This window comes from Dasypus novemcinctus, chromosome 23 (genome assembly GCF_030445035.2).
Source record: "Dasypus novemcinctus isolate mDasNov1 chromosome 23, mDasNov1.1.hap2, whole genome shotgun sequence".
NCBI lineage: Eukaryota > Metazoa > Chordata > Mammalia > Cingulata > Dasypodidae > Dasypus > Dasypus novemcinctus.
Window position 1 is genome coordinate 62,762,156 of NC_080695.1, and position 19,090 is coordinate 62,781,245.

The following is a 19,090-nucleotide window of genomic DNA, read 5'->3' on the forward strand; positions in this document are numbered from 1 at the left end:
CATCATAGAAGAATATGTAACCAAATTCACTGAAAATAATTTAGAGCTGCTTGCTTTTGAGGAAAGGGTTTTTTGTTTTGTTTTGTTTTTTTCTGTTTTTCCATTTTAAATTTATTGTAATATCTCAAAAGACTGAAATACTCAGTTTGGATAAACCATCAAGTATTCATCCAATTTTCTGATGTATAGATAAAAGGACTAGCTTTAAAAATAAGCCTGCTTCAGCTTTCTCATATATATACATAATTTCTCCCCATCTTTCAAAATGGAGCACTGGGCATTTTCAAACTAAGTGTTGTTACATATATGTACATTTTAATTTCCCATTTTAGGAAAATACAAAACCCACAGTATTTCAATTTTCAATAACTGGAATATTTTGTATTTATAAAATATAATACTTGAGGAAAAGTTCTGACATGACTGTGAAACCTTTCGTGTTCCTGTTCCATTCACAACTTTCAGAAGGCAGAGAGCTGAGGAGCCTTGTTTTGTTTTTCCCCAGTTAAATAAAAGCAACTTACAGTGACCAACTTCAGTATGGTGTGCATTTTTATTTTTCAGAAAAATTTATGAACCACTAAAGAAAAACACCTTGAGTTGAAGATGGGTGATGGATGCACTTTAAGGTGTCTCCAGCACCGAGATCCTTGCCGTGCAGGTGTGGCCTTCAAATATTCCACCACCCCTTGGAGCTCAGAGTTCAGGTCATTTCCCCCATCTTGGAGAGACATGATTAAGAAAAAAAAGACGGGAGCAGATATTGCTCAGTGGTTGAGCGCCTGCTTCCCACATACGAGGTCCTGGGTTCAATTCCCAGTACCTCCTAAAAAAAAAAGATGATGAAATGTGAAACTAAATTTGTTTCTAAAGAATGAGAATGCAGGCCATGGGCTCTGACACACCTCCACTCTAATCCAAGCCACCAACATCTTCCCCTGGATGCACACAGAAGCCTCCTAACTGGCCATGCTTCCTTTCTTGACAATGACTCCCACTCCAGAAAGTGCTTTCAACTAAGTTAGTGCATGTCATTCTCTGGTTCAAAACTCTCCAGCGCCTTCCCATCACATGCAGGATGGGATCCAAGTGCCTTCCCATGGCCTTGTGGCCCAGCACGGTCTGGCCCTATCTACCAGACCTCTCCTCCTAGCCCTGTCCACCTCACTCACTCGCTCACACATGGGCTCACACATGGGCCCTGAACACCCATGCTTGCTTCTCCCTCAGGACCTGTACCCAGCATTTCCTCTGCCCAGACCACTCTCCCCCAGGTCTTCCCTTCCCACACAAGACTCAAAGAAATCATCTGAGGCTCAGAAAAATGTCATTTCCAAGACCTCTTCCAGGACACCAATCCACCAGTTATCCCCTTTATTTCTTTTTAAATTATTAACTAAACTCCATACTTTATTCAGATTTCCTTAGTTGTCACCTACTATCCCTTTTCCATCCCAGGATCCCACCCAGGACTCCGCATTACATTGAGCTATCAAGGCACGCCACCCTAGGACAGCTTCTCAGACTCTCCTTGTGTTTGATGACCTTGATCGTTTGAGCAGTGCTGGCCAGGCATTTTGCAGAATGTCCCTCAATTGGGGTTGCCTGATGTTTTTTTCATGGTTAAGCAGAGGTTATGGGTTTTGGAGGTGGGATGGAGACCACCGAATTGAAGTTCCCTTCTCATCACATCATATCAAAGCAATATGCTCTCGACATCACTTACGACTGCTGATGCTGACCTCGTCAGTGGGCCAAGCCAGTGTTCATCAGGTCTCTCCACTGTAAAGTTACTCTTTCCCCTTTTCCACACTGTACTCTTTGGAAGCATGTCATTAGGCATAGCTCACATTTAAGGAGTGGGGAGTTCTGCTCCACCTCCTTGGGGGGGAGTAGGTACATAAATTATTCACAATTCTTCTGTACCAGAGATTCATCTCTTCTCCTCCCCTCCCTCTTTACCTTGTTTTTCCTTTATAGCATTTATAACTACCTGGATTTCACATTCTCTGTTTCTTACTTTGCTTGTTCACAGCTCAAATAGGCTTCCTAAGAGAAGTTGCCTTCTTGTCTTACTCTCCACTGCTCTCCTGTGTCTAGCCCAGCGCCTGGAACACAATTGGTGCTCAACAAACATCTGATGGCTGGATGACTCCTCTAGTCATATCTGCTCCCCCCACAAGCGCAATGTGGGAAGCTCTAGCAGCAGGTAGGGCTGGCAAAAATGCAAGCCAGCTGCTACATGTAGCAGGGGTTGAATATATGCCCAGCACAGTCTGTGAGCAACGTGTGTACAAAGATTCTCACAGGGAGGTTTCTCATCACTACCCACTCACCCCAGACTCTGGCTGGCATGGGTGTATTTGTGACTACCCTCTGGCATGGGAGAGTTCACCTATGTGCATCCAGACCTCTGTGAGGCTCTCTCTCACTACCTCCTTCCCTCTCAATCTGTCAGAGTCAAGATTCCTAGATTGGAGATTCCCACAGGGTGTTCCCCACCAGGGAGGAACACAGGCGCGGGATCCATAGTTTTTAAGGGGTATGCAGACAGATGTCATGTTTGCAGAGCTTGTATTTAGGTGCATTAGAAAAAAAAATGAACTGCACAGAAGACCCATTATTTTGTGGATATTACTGCTTAGGATGAGGTTAAATTTAAGAAAATAAGTGAGTCAACTCAAAGAAAACTACCGAGTAGCTTGAGCACAAGCGTACACAGATACGGCCGGGAAGGTGGTGCAGGCTGCTGTTTGGGAAACATCTCCTTCCCATCTCCTTGCACTTCTACCATCAGGACCCATCGTCCTTCCAACCACCACAGTCCTCCCCAAAGTGGCGTGCACGCACCTCGGTGGGTAGGCAAGATGATTCGCTGGGCAGTAGGGCTTTTCAGTTATGCTCATCTTCTAAAAAATCTCCATTTGTCTGTTTTATAATGTTTATAACATTAACAATACAAGCACGTGTGTGTGCAGGTGTGGATATGTTTGTCTGCAGGGGTATGCCATCATACACACTGGAGTCTCTAGCTTCTGTCATGTGTTCTGCAAAGCCACCTCTCTCTATGGCAGGTCCCCCTTCCGCAGGCTCAGTTATGACTCCTGCCTCACTAACGTGGCAGCAACTCAACTCTAAGGATTCCCCAGGCTCACAGGGTGGGGTCCTGGTGCTGAAGACTAAGTCTACCATGACACGGTTGTCCCCTTTTTGGCTTTTTCATCTCCCTGGATACCATCAGAATACTGGAGCAGAGAGGTTCAAAATAATCCAGTCTGGTGCTTTTCAAACTTTTCTGAAGCAGCTAGACCTTCATTTCAATTGGCATTTTCCATGGCATACCTCCAAGACCAGCAGATGAAAGCAGAGCCACTCCAGATGAAGGGTGGGTGGGTTCCCTCAGAAGCACCACTATTTCCTTTTCTGGAACTCTGGGGCATCACACAAAGCTGCCTGAAAACCATTGGTTTGGTACAGCCCTGGATATCATGTATGAGGAAACAGACCCAGAGGTGCACAGCTAGAAACAATCCCACCAGAATGAGACCGCCCACCCAAGCCCCCTGTGTCCTGATGCAGGACAGAGCCATGGGGGCGCCTCTAAACAGTGAGGTGCCCAGACCTCAGCTTCACTCCAGCTGTACAGCTATACCATCCCATGTGCCCCTCATCCTGCCAGCAGAGCTGTCCCAGTTGGATTAATTCTCTAGATGAATGTTAATTAGTTCTTCCAATGCCAAAACAATTTCTTCCTTCTTTTAAAACAATTTTATCCCCAAACTCTGAGAAATAGCTGCTCTCCCCTAGGGTCTGCTAACACCCTGAAACCGAACACAAAAATTCTATGGTGAGCAGCATGAGAGGGGACGTCTCTGGAGAGACAGTCTCCCCAGATTATCAACCACAGCTCTAAAATGGATACTACAGCCACTATTAAGAGAGAATGCTGAGGAAGATTTGCCTTTTCCTGTGATTTGGGTCACAGAGGCCCCTCTTTATGCCACCCCAGAGTATCTGGCATAGCTCTGTGCCACTTTCCCAGCCCTTCCACTGCCTCTCCAGCAGCCAGGGCCCACTCCACTCCTCCGTGTTACCACTGGCCCACCTCAGGGTGGCTGAGTTGCCTTTCCCGTGCCATGCTGCTGCCACCAGGGAAGACAGATCAGCGGATATAGTAGGCTCATGTGGACACAGATTTCCACCCATGGTCACTGAGGCCAGGCCTCAGGCACTCAGGAGGGATTTCCAGGGGCATCTGAACCTTGGCTGCATGGTGAAGCCCTGTCCCCCATTCCCTGCCAAGCTTTTGTTCTGGAGTTGGAAGGGAATGGAGCAATAATCTAGCCTGGTTTTGCTCAAATTTCAGTCATTTGTCCACCCACCTTCACAAACTTGCTATGCCTATGTTGCCTGTACTATTTAGTTGATTGTTTAAATAAAACAATCTTTTTTTTTTCACTTAAATATATTTTAAAGGCAAACTTTTAATCACTACTATACCCTCCAACCTAGCAACCCCATCTCAAAGAATTTATCCTGAAGATATACCCCAACAATATGAAAACACACACGCACAGGGTATTCATTGCAGCATTATCTACAATTGCAAAATACTGGAAACTACCTAAATGTCCAGCACAGAAGATTGGTTGAATAAACTATGCTACATACATACAGTGCAGATGTGAAAAAGAATGAGGAAGACCTCTGTGAACTGCCATGGAGGGATTTCCAGGGATATCAAGTGAAAAGGACAAAAGAGCTACGTAGTATGCTACCTTGTGTGTAAGAAAGGGAAAATAATAAAATGTACACATACTGTTTATTTTTATAAAGCATAGGAAGGATAATCCATAAAACAGGTCAGTTCCCTACAAGAGAGGGGGGAGAAGAAGGAAGGATTCAGGAGGGGGCATAGTTCCTTGAGCTTACCTTGAACATACTTTTGCAGAAGGTTGAATTAGTTAACATTCTATATATTTGTAAAAGGAATTCAAATCAATAAGTATGGGAAGGGGGAACCCAAACAGAAAGAAAATTAAAGCAGCAGTAGCTGCTGCCAAATTTATTTTAAATGAATACCACACCCATCTTGAAGGAGATAAAAGAAGGATGGACTAATCCAAGTAGTTTATGAACACAACACTTGACTATAAACCCTCAGTTTAAAGGAAAGTGAAGTACTGGGGTTGAGGGGAAGGGTTGGAAATAAATCCTGAACCCTTTTTCATCATTTATTATAGTGGTATGGGCAAGCAATTCTAAAACTTTTTCAGATGTATTATAAGATTGACATTGATTCTGTTGCGTGCCAGGGCCTTCAGTGTAGAAGAGGAGAAGGTGAAATATGGGATGGGGGAAGGCAAGAAAAAAATGCTGAGGGAACTGATTAGAATGGGAGGTATTGGTATGAATTAATGATTGCTAAAATTTGTATATGAATATGCATGCTTGTATGTATGTGTGCATAAATGTGTATTTTGTATATCTACATGCATAGATTTCCTAGCTCTGTCCACTAAAAGGGCCAAGAAGCAAAGACATCCCAGTAGCAATGAGCACACAGATCCCCAGATATTGGTCTCTAATACCACTGCCCACTGAAAGGCACCAGGACTCTTCAGAGAAATGGTTCATCCCAGGGATGGACAGAGTAGATGCAAAATGAACCCAGAAAACCTTGTTATGCCAAAAATATAGATTGTCCCACAAAATGATGAGTTTATCACAAGGACATAGCAACCAGCTTGAAAGGGTTCCTGCTGGCCAAATCTTGGACCATTTGAGCAGCAAAATAATTAAATACAGTAATATATAAACCATTAAAAATTGTAATCCATGAGTGCATACCAATAGTAAATAGATAAATAAATGGGGGAGAAGGGAGAGATCTTGCTTAGGGTGGAATGCCAAGGATTGATTTTTAAACACTCAGGGAAAGTTGAAGTTGCAAAATCACTATTTTGCAACCATCATAAAGATTGTATCAAGCAAGAATCATCAATGGCTAACAAATCTAGGGGGGATACTCTGATGAGGAGCAGGATATCTGCACTGTCTCAGAGTGTATGCCCATGGACTGCATCTTAATTGCAGAGAGAATAAAAAGTAATTTTGGAGACAATGGATAACACCTTAACTGGGTGAACAAAACAACATCACCCATGCAGGACAGATGGACATGATGAGACTCCAGAGCTGATAGCCTGAGAAAGACACAGCATCTCCTATGTGAAACATTAAAAGACAAAATGAGGAACATTCTAATAAAACAAAAGGGGGAGAAAGGTCCTATAATCTTTAAAAATGTCAGTGTCATAAAGACAAACGCTTTGGAAATATTCCAGATTAAAGGAGGCTAAAGAGACACAACAATTAAAAGCACTAATTGACCCTAGGTTGGATTTTATACTGGAGAGGAAAATAATGCTATAAAGGACATTATTAGGTCAATGGACAAAACTGGGACATGGACAGTAGAGGAGTTGGTAATTGTATTCTGGTTCAAAGTGAATATCCCTATCCTTAGAAAATGCACACTGAAGTATTTAGTAGTAAAGGATCATGTGTAGGTAACTTACCCAGGGGGAAAAATTGTGTGTGTGTGTGTGTGTGTGTGTGTATGTAAAGAGAGAATGCAAATGAGAAAGCAATGGGGTAAAATGTTAAAAAGGTGAAACTGAGTAAAGGGTAAAGGGTTGCTCTTTATAGAGCAACTTTTTGTAAATTTGAAATTACTTCCAAATGAAAGTTTGAAAAATTACTACTATAAACATGAAACCAGCATGAATAGAAAACAACTGTAAAACTACACGAGTGAACAAAAGGCTGCTAAGGCCTGCCACCCATGTTTAAAATGGAGCTTCACCACACTACAGGCACATTCACATCCGTGGGAAGGGTTCCCCCCACAGACAATCCCTCAAAGTAAGAACTCTCTCTACACTATGCAATGTTCTCTCTGGGACCTACAATCATCTCCACATCCCACTCTTGGGCAATGCTGATTTAGCCTAATCTCTGCATTTCACAGAAAGGGAAACTGAGGCACAGAGGAATGTGCACCTATGTGAGCTTGTGGAAGAGTCCTGGGCCCTGCCCAGGCTGGTATGCACTCCTCTCTACTGCACGGCCTGTCAGCTGCCTGGTAGGAACAGGTGTCTAAATGTGCTATGAATTCCAGTGAACCCTCCAGTACCCGGGTTGGTACGTGGAGAGGCCCTGACACACGGCTGCAGATGAGCCTCTGGGAGCCCAAGTCAGGTGCTCCTTGTCCCAGAGTGGGTTAGGCTGCACAGCAGGGAACAGGACCCCAAATCTCCAACTCTCCTCATGGTGACAGACGCCACCCGAACCCTCTGCAGCCTGTATCATTCACAAAAGCCTCCCAAGCAGCAGAGGCCCCATTACTCCACCTGTTTTCTGGGTGGTTGCTGTGCTGGAAAGAGCCACTGAAGGCAGGAGTGAGTGGCCTTTGGGACCCTCAAGACTCAACTATGCCAAGTTCTGCCTCTCAGTGTGACAACTCAGGCCAGATCCTTATATTTCCTAATGTCTCTGACACGCTGGTTTTTAAAAATAACAGCAATAATTCATCAACTTGCCTGGGATGATGTACATTCTAATCTGATTAATATTTGGTAAATGAAGTGCTTTTCAGGGAAACAGCAGGCATGACCTTGCAACAGTCTGATTTCATAAATTCAAGGATTTTATCAACTGCCATCTGTGTTCCATATTCCAGAAAACAAGGACAGACAATGAAAAGAGGGAAGCAGAGGATAAGAATGCCCCACAAAGGAGGTTAAGAGAAGGAGGAGAAAGATGCTGTTGCTGGTTTCCTAGGAAACAAGGAAAGGATTGCATGTTATTGGCTGCCTTTGGAACAGCACTTCAAGAGGCAAACAGTACCTGCCAATGACAGGGCACAGGGGTGGGGGCAGATGCTGAGTATTTGTGTATTCCTTCCCTTGTTTTTTTTATCTTCTACTGAATGGCAGGAGACTGAATTAGAATGGATTTCTGGGAAGTTGCCCTTCAAAGAATGTGTCCAAGCTCACCTACGACCCTCTTCCTTGGACTAATTTGGCCTATTTGAAAAGCTGCACTCTCACATCTCTCTACAACAGCGGCTCACCCACAGATCCTCCTCCACTATCTTGCACGCACATGCGCACAAACACACACACACTCTCACTTACTCAACTCACCGTACTCATTAGTTACGGAAATTAACAGAGGAACATACCCCTTCTTCCTTTCAGCGCTCAATTTCTGCAAATTTAGGGGCCCTGTGATTTGATTGGTTTCAGAATGAGTCGCCCATCGCTTGGGACCTGAGGTAGAGCAAACTTCTTTGCAAACTGGGGGTGGGAATGGATAGGTCAGAGGTATATATTCATTTCACAAAACTTCCTTGTCTGGCTTAAATGTGGAGGAGGTGTGAACTTTGGGTGCTGCATTTGTAGAAAAAAACACGTAATGCCACATTCAAATCAGGTCATGGCAAAATTGTGACTTATGACCACATGCCCTTTTCACTAATATGATTTACCCATCTTTTGAAGTTAAGATTGTACAACTAAAATGGGGGTGGCAGGGTGTGGAGAACCGGGGCTAACATTGAATTGCTTATGCTTGCCTTTTACAAGCAGGCTGTCAACAGAACGCTAGAACCAGAGACCATGTAAGAAGCTTGTCAGAGAAGAAATAATGTGGAGGAGAAAACAATCACATAGCCACCTCAAAACAGGAAGGGAGAAGTCACCCCTGAGAGAGATGAGTAGTATTCAGAAATGCAGCACCACAACTGGCTTTCCAGGGGAGCCCTCTGTAGGCAATGCCTGGGGTTTCTGTGGGCCCAGCATCTATGCCTCCTTCTGATAACTGCTCCTCATTTTTTATTCAGGGAGCTACTTCCTCCCTTCTCAGTCCATGTCATCCAAGTGGGGGTTGACCTGATTCCCTAGCTAGCGGGTTAGATGCTCAACCCAGGCTTGGCCAGTTAGCATAGAACATCCCAGGCAGTACCAATGAGCACCAACCCCAGCATTCCAGCTGGAACTCCCTGGAAGGAGAAGGTCCTTCTCCACCTGCTGTTAAGCTGGTAGGATGCAAGCCCCGTATGGCCCATGGTCATCTCTGCACCTGGGTCCAGCCCTGTTCAAGTCTCCCAGTTATATGAGCAGTAATTGCCCTTTTTTGTTTAAGCCAGTCTGAGTTAGATTTCTGAATCCTATAACCCCAAAAGTTCTAACATACAAAAGTCACTGGGTGAATTACACTTTCTATACTCATAATTCCCAGATGGTGAAAATGAGGCTCACAGCTTAAGGAGACTGTCCAAGGCACACAATAAACCTAGACGCCAACACAAGACTGGAAGTAACATCTCCCATCTTCAAGGCACTCCCCCACTCTATGCTGGACTTTGGCTTGAAATGGGAATGAGGAAAGACACCTGACTCCCTTCCAAGTCTCAGGAATTAACAGCTGTGCAGTTTCACCCCAACACAGATACAGTCTAAGAAGAAAACACATACCAACAGTGCCTTTAAATATGAGAATAACTAAGAGATCGAATGCACGATTCAAAAAGCATACGGGTACAACTGTTGCTGTCAAGGTATGTGACTCTTTGCAAGACTGGCCTGCGAAAGTTTTACTTCTTTATGACAAACTAGATAGGGAGAGGACAGGTCCATTGTAGTTCGGAATGACTAACACATTCAAGAAAATAGGGGGCCCCAAATGGCAGGAGGGCTTACTGAAGCCACGCTTGAGCAAGCACTGAGGTCAGCATCAACTGTCCAAGCAAAGCCTCTGGGGAAATTCCTGGGCCCTGCTGGCATACCCTGGCAGCGTAACTGCCTGGAAAACTCACTTCTGCAGGCTTGTGAAAACTTGCCCCCATGTCCCCTGCACTGGGCAGGTAGGCTCAGCATCCATGGAGTCCTCACACTAATCGAGCAGACAGAGCCACAACGGCAACATGCTGAGCCTTGGCCTGAGGCCCCTGTGCACCACGACTGCCTCGCCACTGACTGATCTGATTGTGCTTTTGAGGCCAAGCCTGCCATGGCCTGCCCATACCACCTTTAGTCATACTGAGGCCTGGTTAGAGAGCATCCCTTAAAAGGATTAGAACTCACCATCATTCCAAAACAAAATCGATGATTTACGCATGATTGTTCTGTAAACCCATAGCTTCTCTAATAAAAAAATAAAATGAAAAAAAAAAAATCGATGAGGACAAAGTGTACAAAATGGGGGAGGGATGTCCATTTCTGCCCCATTGTGGCTACAGGACAGCTAAACCCAGGGTTTAAGCAGACAATTTTCTTCTGAATTAAAAAGAAAACAAAACAAAACAAAAAACAAATAAGCATGGCTTACCTTTTATTTGCACCCCTCCCTTCCCTACCAAAGTAATATTTGTTGGCAAAAGTTTCCCAAACCAAAAAAGAAAAGAATTCCTACACCAAAAGGCTGGGTGCATATTTTTATCAGGGAAAAAAGGATGCAGGAGATCATAGGCTTTAAAAAGAGGTCCAGGTAATACTGGAGAGATGTTTTAGTTACACTTATCAAAACGCACTCTGGGCATTCATTGGTAACTGTCATGAAAATCATAATGGGGCCAGAGATTTGGGGGAGTGTTTTAACTGCAGAGCCATAGCCAACTCCTGAAGACCGCTGTGTTTCCAGAAGAGGGGCTGCTCTGTTCACAGCGTCAGGTGCTGGCATGGAGGTCTTCATGCTGCCCAGGCTGATGGGCTGGAAGAGCTGACTCCAGAGCAGCCACAACCAGCCCGGGACCCAGAGCACAACTCACAGGACACGCTACTCACACCCCCCGGGAGACGACAGCTGGGCCATGAAGAGAGGCCACACTCATCCCAGGAGGCGTGGGGTAAGCCACCCCCACCCCCTCCACCAAGCACCCAGCTCCCTATCACGTGCCCACCCTGAGTGGCCAGGAGCCTGGCCCAAGACCCAAGGAATGGGACAGCTCTAACTTGTTTATCCCAGAGCAGGCAGGACTCTCCAGACATCTAAACGAGAGGGAGGTGAAAGAGAAACCAGAATCACTCTCAGCAAGAGAAAAAGGAGAAATGAATGATTCTACTTACTGAACACATATGCACCCATCATGGTGTACCTCACTCCAAATAGAGAGGACTTTGAAAAACTCTATTTGATCATTTAATTTTTTAAAAATTGCCTAATTAAAAGCATACAATATCATGAAAGGGGTCCCTTCCTTCCCATAGGACCCTGGGCATAATTACTTCTCTCAAAAATCATAATCTCAGTGGTCAGGAATAATAATGACAGCTATGACGATGATGGTGATGATGACACAGTAGTATCATTGTGGTGATATAGCAGTCTTCGTAGTAGAGAAGCAATTATTTATACAGTATTTAACACAGGCCAGGCACTGTTCTAAGTACATTCCATGGATTAACTCATTTGACTCTCATTATAATCCTACAAAGTAGGTACTATTTGTTGTCCTCATTTTACAAATGGGGAAACTGAGGCACAGGGAAATGAAGAACTTTGCTCCACGTCACCCAGTGAGGGACAGGACTTGTGCTGGGTTTGTGTGGGACACCCAAGCCCAGGGGGCCTCTGAATGGCTGGGTTATATAGAATGAGGTACACCAGGGTCAGGAATGAACAGAAAGCCCCACCAGACACACCAGAGGACCAAACGTCAGGATGGAGAAGACAGAAAGGACAATCTCACTCCCAGCGCGGGCAGCACGGGCAATGTTCTCGGGCGCACTCACCTTCACTCTCCCCACTCGTCTTGATGCCTTTTGAACCACCCTCTGTACCTTTAGCCTTCTCAGCGTCTTCTTGGGCATCCTCGGCGGGCCCTTTCTCCTCATCTTCTTCCTCCCCAACGTTTTTGTAGTTGGGTCTCTTTTGCACCCGCCTCTTGCCCTTGTGCTTGTTCATCTCAAGGGACCGCTCTAGCGACTCGGTGGGTTTAATGAAACACCGAATGCTGGGCTTGGCCTATGAAAGTTGAGCAAAGACAAACAGGCTAATGTGAGCGCTGGAAACTCACTTGATGCTATCTGTTGCCCAAGAGTTTCTGTTCCCAAGAAATTATCTCCAAAACAACAAATGCTACCATCTGGTTTATTACTCTCACAATTATTAACATCGCCACCATTATTAAATAATAAAACCAGTAGTGCCAGCTACCATTTACTGTGTACTGTTGCTAAGTTGGCAACTCTGCTGGACACTTCACCGGCATCAGCTCAGTGCAGCTTCCCAAATGTTAGTCATTTGCATGAGAAGAATACTTTTATGGTACTTCAGGCTAGGTGCTGTTCTCAGGGCTTAATAATATCATTTCATTTAAACTTCACAAGAACCCCATAAGGGAACACTGCTGTTATCCCTGGCTACAGATGAGGGGACTGAGGCGACAGAGGCACTGAATGACCAGCCCAAAGTCACAAAGCTGGGAGGTGGCACAGCTGGCATCCAAACCAACCTGCACAACTTGTATCCTAACTACAGCGCACCAATATTATTAACGTTTTAACTTTTAAAAAATTATTTTTCAAGAAACTGCACATCATTATAGGATATGAAATGCCAGTGTACCTTGCTATTATAAACATAAATAAAAAAGAAAGAAGAAGAATGTAAAAAGATATACTAAATGTCAAATGATGGCTCTCTCTAGGAGAGCCTGACAAGTATCAGTGAAGAATTAAAGATTGGCTTGTCCCAAAAACGTTTTTCCCTGAACAAGTAAGCAGGCTTGAAAGAATTTTAAAAGGCACCAATAGTTCATGTCCTATGTTGTGGAAAGCATGGCTTTAGCTCAGTTCTTACAGTAACTATGAGATGTAGGAATTTTACTGGTCCCATTTTATTGATAAGAAAATAGAGGCTCTGAGGATTAAGTAACGTTCCCAATGTCACAATGAGCTGCAGAGGCAGAATTTGAATCTAAGTTTGCCTGACTCCAAAGCCCAAGCTCTTCCTCAAATTACTGCTTCACCAGGAGCTCATTTGGTTCCATATTTAGCGTTCCTTAAAAAGTATACGTAAATTAGAGAGATGGAAATGAAATAGCAACTATGTATGGCAGGGAAGCTTAGAGAGGTTGAGTATTAAGGGCTACAATTTTTGTTTGTCTGGGTTTTTCTTTATTATTACTATTAATATTGGAATAATGAAAATAATAATGATTGAACTGATGAAAGCACAACTATGTGGTTATACCAAATACCACTGATTGTATACTTTGGATAGACTGTATGCTTTATTAATATATAACAATAAAACTGATTAAAAATAGTTTTTAAAAAGTATACGTATGCAAATGGACTGGGTCTATAAAGAAGCAAAGATAAAAGGAAACTGGTTTTTTTGAGAACAGAATTCTAATTGAAGTTCTTCTATTTCCAGAATCTGGATGATGCATAGACATTACTTTGTGATTTTAATAAAAAATGTTTAAGACAAACTTTCCCATTACCTTGATAAGGGTTATCCATCTTACGAATTTATCCCCAAAACAACCACCAATTATATTCTGGGGGCCACCATACCTTGCCAATAAGTGGAATGTGCTCAAGAGACCCAGATTTATTTTCATAATGCTCAAAACAAAACCTAATCGAAAGCTAAATTAGCATCCAAATCCAAACATTAATTTTTATTTACCCACTTTGGGTTATTCATTCACAAAAATGACAGATAAATGGAGATATGCCTCTACTGTCCAGGAAGCACAGAGAATGAGCTACAGACGCCAACAACCAGGTGCTCCGAGATGGAGTGCCCCCGCATACACGGCTTGACAGACAGCATCCATCAGTGGCCACACAGACGCTGTGGGGATGACTGAAGCCCTGCACACCCCTCATCTCCTCCTGAAGGACCTGACCTGGCGAAGATGGGGCCTCAGACTAGGCGACTCTGACCACTGCCTGCTCCCAGTGAATTTTAGAGCATGCCACAGCAATCAAAATCTTCCAGAAACAGAAAATTGAGACAAGACACAGAGCAAAACACTGCCCCATTAGGAGTTACAGAGCAGAAATTCACATTGATGTAGAAACCACCCCCGGGGCTTTATATGTTCTGGGATGTAGAGAACAATCGACACAAAAAGCATGGGGTCCAGGGCCAGCCTGCACAGTGCGGACTCCAGCTGATCTCTTACCAGGCTGCAGGGCCTCTGAACCTCAGGTTCCTTATCTGAAATGGAGGGCAAATCATTCTGGCCCCCTAGGACTAAACAAAATCATGGATAAGTTCCTTGAGGGCTTGGTGATACAATAAACATCCAACAAATACCGTTACCTTCCTTTACCTGCCTGAAAAAACCTGTATAAATGGGTAACAAAACTTCCAAAAAGGATCGCTTTTCTTGATGAGCAAGTGTTGGAAAAGATAAAAAAGGCATACTTATGGGGAAATTTCAAATTTTTAAAATGCATTCATCCCGTAAACAGCTGGAAATAACCTAAATGTTCATCCACAGAGGAGTGGTTAAGCAATTATGGTCTGTCCATTGAGTGGGGATCCACATATTTGTTAAAAAGACTGAGGTATACCAAGATGTACTGATAAGAAACAGCTCCAGGATGAAAAAGCAAGCACCGAACAAAGTAGGGTCCTTTTCACATAAAATTTCCAAAGGCTACATATGATGATGTAAGCATAACTTTTCTGGGAAAGATGCATAAGAATGTATTAGCATTTCCTCTTTGGGGAAAGAAAAAAGGCAGGTGGTACTGTGCGTGCACACGCACACAAGCAGACTTCTATTTTTTCATTTGTATACCCTTCCATCTGGGTTGAAATTTCTAATCATGTACACTTATTTTTTTTTCTGTACTTTAACAAGGGTTATTTGGACATTGGGGTTATGGACTGTTTCTGTTGCCTTTTTATTCTTCTATATTTCAAAAATCAGGTTTTTTTTAATACCAACACATCAACATGCCAAGATTATCATGGAAAAGCTATGCGGAGCCTGCCTGGGAAATGTGGGCAGAGGGATTTGTGGTCATTCCTACAGCTCCTTCCTGCCCAGGGCTCATCTGAGGCAGCTGTCCTCCCAGAACTCATGGCACACTGGACAAGACAGGATGTTCCAGGCTGAAAGCCCCCTGGAGAAGGGCCCCCGCCCATTGTGCCCAGGCTGTAGGTGCAAGGCAGAAGTGAGGCAGCCCTGGCCACGCCTCTGCAGAGCTCCAGGTCCTGCGGGAGATGGGTGAGCACCCAGCAAGGTATGTACTGCCACGCTCATCACTGGCCACACTGTACAGAGGGATGAGTGCGGGATTGTGCCAGGACTGGGGGCAGGGGAAGCAAAGGAAACGACGGTGAAGTTTTGAATGTTAGGAGTTCACAAGAAAACTCAGGAAGAAGAGAAGAATGGGTATCAGGCCAAACCTGAGTCCTACGCAGGAGCCTGCTGCTAGGCATGCCAGCAAAGGACACGGGTGCCCCCCCCTTTTTTTTCAGTAGTTCACCCTTTATTTATATTAAGGCCTGGGTCACCTCAAGTTGGGGTGCTTGGTGACAGCCTTGTTTTCCTTGGACATGGCATGCCTGGCCAGCTCTGCAAGGAGCAGCAGGCACGTGGTCATCTGGGCTTCCCAAGAAGTCACTGTGGTACTGGGCCAGCTGGGTTGCCTCTCCAGCCAGCCACCAAGAGGTGTCAGAGACATGTCTTCCCCGAGGCACTCATGATGCTCCCAGCCTTGAAGGGACACCAATGGCGGGGTGCACCCACCTCTGAACCCTGTAGATACCTACAGTGGGGAGAGGAGCAAGCAGCAGCTGGACAGGAGAGAGGTCATAGGGTACAAGGCAGCACCCCAGGGAAGAATCTTGTTGAGAAAGAAAGGAGCGAGCATGGTAAGGGAAAGGACAGACAGGCCTCATGGCACCACAAGTCTGTCTGCCTCTATAGGCGTTGCCAGGCCGATCAGGCAAAGACAGTGAGAAACCTTCCCAGGGTCTTACGGTCCTAGCACATTCACCCTGTGAGGAAGCAACTAGTATTCTTTTGTCCAAGCAGTTCTGTTAGAGGATTTGAAAATCAGGAGGAAGGTTTTTGCCTAAGAAAGGAGGCAGGCCATGTTGATTAACAAAAACATGCTCAACTTAAGGGCAGAAATGGAGCCAAGTTTCAGCTCCACTTACTAGCTGAGAGGCCCTGACCAAGTGAGCCTGTTTCCTCATCTGTAAAACAGAGACAATAGTACCTCCATCCCAGACTGCCAGGGGTTTGGAATGAGATCCTGTATGTAAAGTATAAAAATGTGTGGCACAATGTTTGATTAAAAAAGGCACTCAAGAAAATATTTACTCACTTTTTGGGAAGCGGACTTGGCCCAGTGGTTAGGGCATCCACCTACCACATTGGAGGTCTGCGGTTCAAACCCTGGGCCTCCTTGACCCGTGTGGAGCTGGCCCACGCGCAGTGCTGATGCGCGCAAGGAGTGCCCTGCCATGCAAGGGAGCCCCACGCGCAAGGAGTGTGCCCCATAAGGAGAGCCGCCCAGAGTGAAAGAAAGTGCAGCCTGTCCAAGAATGGCACTGCACACACGGAGAGCTGACACAGCATGATGACGCAACAAAAAGAAACACAGATTCCTGGTGCCGCTGATAAGGACAGAAGCGGTCGCAGAAGAACACACAGAGAATGGACAGAAAGAGCAAACAACTCGGGGGCAGGGGGAGCGGGGAGAGAAATAAATAAATAAATCTAAAAAAAAAAAAAAAGAAATATTTACGCACTTTCAACTGCCTGGCAAACAGATCGCCTGGGCGGAATTGTGTGTGTGTGTGTAGGGAGTACACATTTAATCTCCAGGATGGAACAGACTCTGTGTGTGGGGGGGTGGGGGGAGTACACATTTAAAAAGCAATGCATTCTTTGTTTTAAGCTTGACTCTTTCAGTCCTGCCAACTTGCTCTTCATCAGCCTCCTGGTCAATTAGTAGGTTAGACTTGGCCCCCCTAAAGAGCTTCTGGGTGCCTGGCGACCTTTCATCTCCAGCCTCTGGGGCTGGAACTGGTGGGTCATAGAGCACATAGCCAGTGCAGGGTGCACAGGTGAATGCAGGAACGACTGGAGCTCAGGGTCTGTGTCCCACCCATGCCGGCTGCTCACCACCTTTGTGATCTAGATGAATCCCTCCTCCTGTCTGGACCACCATTGCCCAAACAGCCCCAAATGGGCATCATATCAGCACCTCCCTCACAGGGCTGCATGGGGCGTCAAGAGGGAGTGCACGTTCTTGTGTGACCCCAGCAATGATGGCAACCACAGCCTCAGTGAGCAGCTGAGATGTGCCTGGCTCTGCTCGAAGTACTTGACATCCACTGACTCATTCTACCCTGCAAATGTGTAATGGGGAACAGAGCTCCCAGGGTGAGGCACTTGTTTATTGAAGGGAATTAATGTTGGGCAGCAAAAAGGTTTTGCATGTGGGCCCTGAAGTGAGACTTTCTGGATGCACATCCTGGGTCTGCCTCTCATGAGCAGGTGAGCGTGGGCAAGGGCTCCCAAAGGCTTAACATAAAACTAAGCCGTGCCCGTGTCATGCCAAAAGGAAAAGCAGGCAGCAAAACAAAGCTCAGCAACAGTTTACATGTCACTTATTGGGTGACCCCAACCTGACAATGATTAAGGTTGTCTATAACAAACATAAAATGTTTGACATGTTTTTCTATATACACAGGGTACCCTAGTACCCGGCGGGGGGGGGGGGGGGTGGTCTACAGTGGCTTCCCAGGTTTACACCAGATGTAACCAACAGTGGAAACCACAGAAGATGGCTTTACAACAGGCTGCAAAGTGAAGCTGGGCCAGTAATTGTTGCAGAGAAAACCAATTCTCATTCCAGAAGGAGGTGATCAGCAAGCCAACATCAGATGGAATAAACTCCGGGGTGATGTATGGGTGCATGTGTTATATGCCAAACTGTGAATAATTCAAGGCTGCTGAACTTAAGCCCAAACACACATCCAGAATACACAATTGCCACCACATCAGAGAGGAGATTTGATAACGCTGCCAAATTTAATGGGGAAAATAAAAACTATCGAGTGGGGAAGCACAAAGAGGTAAAGGCCACTTCCATTAACAAGAGGAACATTGCACTCTTCTCCTCAAATTGGCCAATTATCGGAGAGTATTGGCGCTACAAAGGCATAAACGAAGGAAATATCCATTCATCTGGAATTGGAACTGATACTCAGAGAGCCCCCACCACTTGGACTGCGAGACAAACAGCAGGTCTTATCAAAATGCTGCTGGGATTCACGCACAGGAAGTCAAGTCTGGGGTGTAGCTGGGTCTGTAGGAGACCAGCCTCATCTCCTTAGCCTTTTCCATGTCAGGCCTGGCCTGCTCTGGCATTCAATCCAGAGTCAATAAATGCTTGTGGGAGGAATTAATTGTGAGATTACTCATAAATATCTAAAATCACAAATAAAATGTCTTCCATTCATTAAACAATGACATACCAAGCACTTATTTGGTATTTCTTTACGAAAGGCATTTTACTATATTTTGTTCTCCAAAAAAGAGAATGAACTATGAATTAGTGGTGACTCTCAGTTACCTGAAACATTTGGTCCAAAACACTACACTTTCCAACATCTCACATTAAACCAGAAGTGATTCTCACTGCAAACAGTGGCAGAAGGGCAAGTATTAGAAACAGTGTGGGATCTGGGGCTGGACACCTGCAATCCCCTGTGATGGGGTGATGGGGCTCTCTCCTCTCAGGGAGAAGTGGACGATAACAGTGACTCGCTCTCTGGGTTACTAGGAGCATCAAATAAGACGTTGGCCCAAGCATGTTCATCTACAAAATGAACCCCCAGTCCTTCTCCCACTGCCCCAGCACGTTTCTTGCTTACCGGCTCCTTTTCTGATTCCAGAGCCCACCCAGTTCATTCCCACCGCAGTCTCTGCCTCACCATTTCTTATGCCTTGGACATCTCCACCCACCGCCCAGTCCCCAACTCTTGGCCGGGCTTGCTCCTCATCCTTCAGTTCTCAACTACAATCTCACGCCGC

At 45.1% G+C, this 19,090-nt stretch overlaps 1 protein-coding gene across 8 annotated transcripts in view; it reads right to left on the reverse strand.

The window, feature by feature from the left end:
* Positions 1-19,090, reverse strand: part of CLEC16A (C-type lectin domain containing 16A) — a 224,021-nt gene that overhangs the window by 160,599 nt on the left and 44,332 nt on the right. For 4 of the 8 annotated variants that reach the window (XM_071211365.1, XM_058286469.2, XM_058286467.2 and 1 more), the window contains exon 10: positions 11,847-12,030. In XM_071211365.1, coding sequence (XP_071067466.1) covers positions 11,847-12,030 — 184 coding nt within the window. Of the gene's footprint in view, positions 1-11,798; positions 12,031-19,090 lie in introns of all 8 variants that reach the window. The other 4 variants (XM_058286468.2, XM_058286466.2, XM_071211363.1 and 1 more) reach the window with 1 other exon arrangement.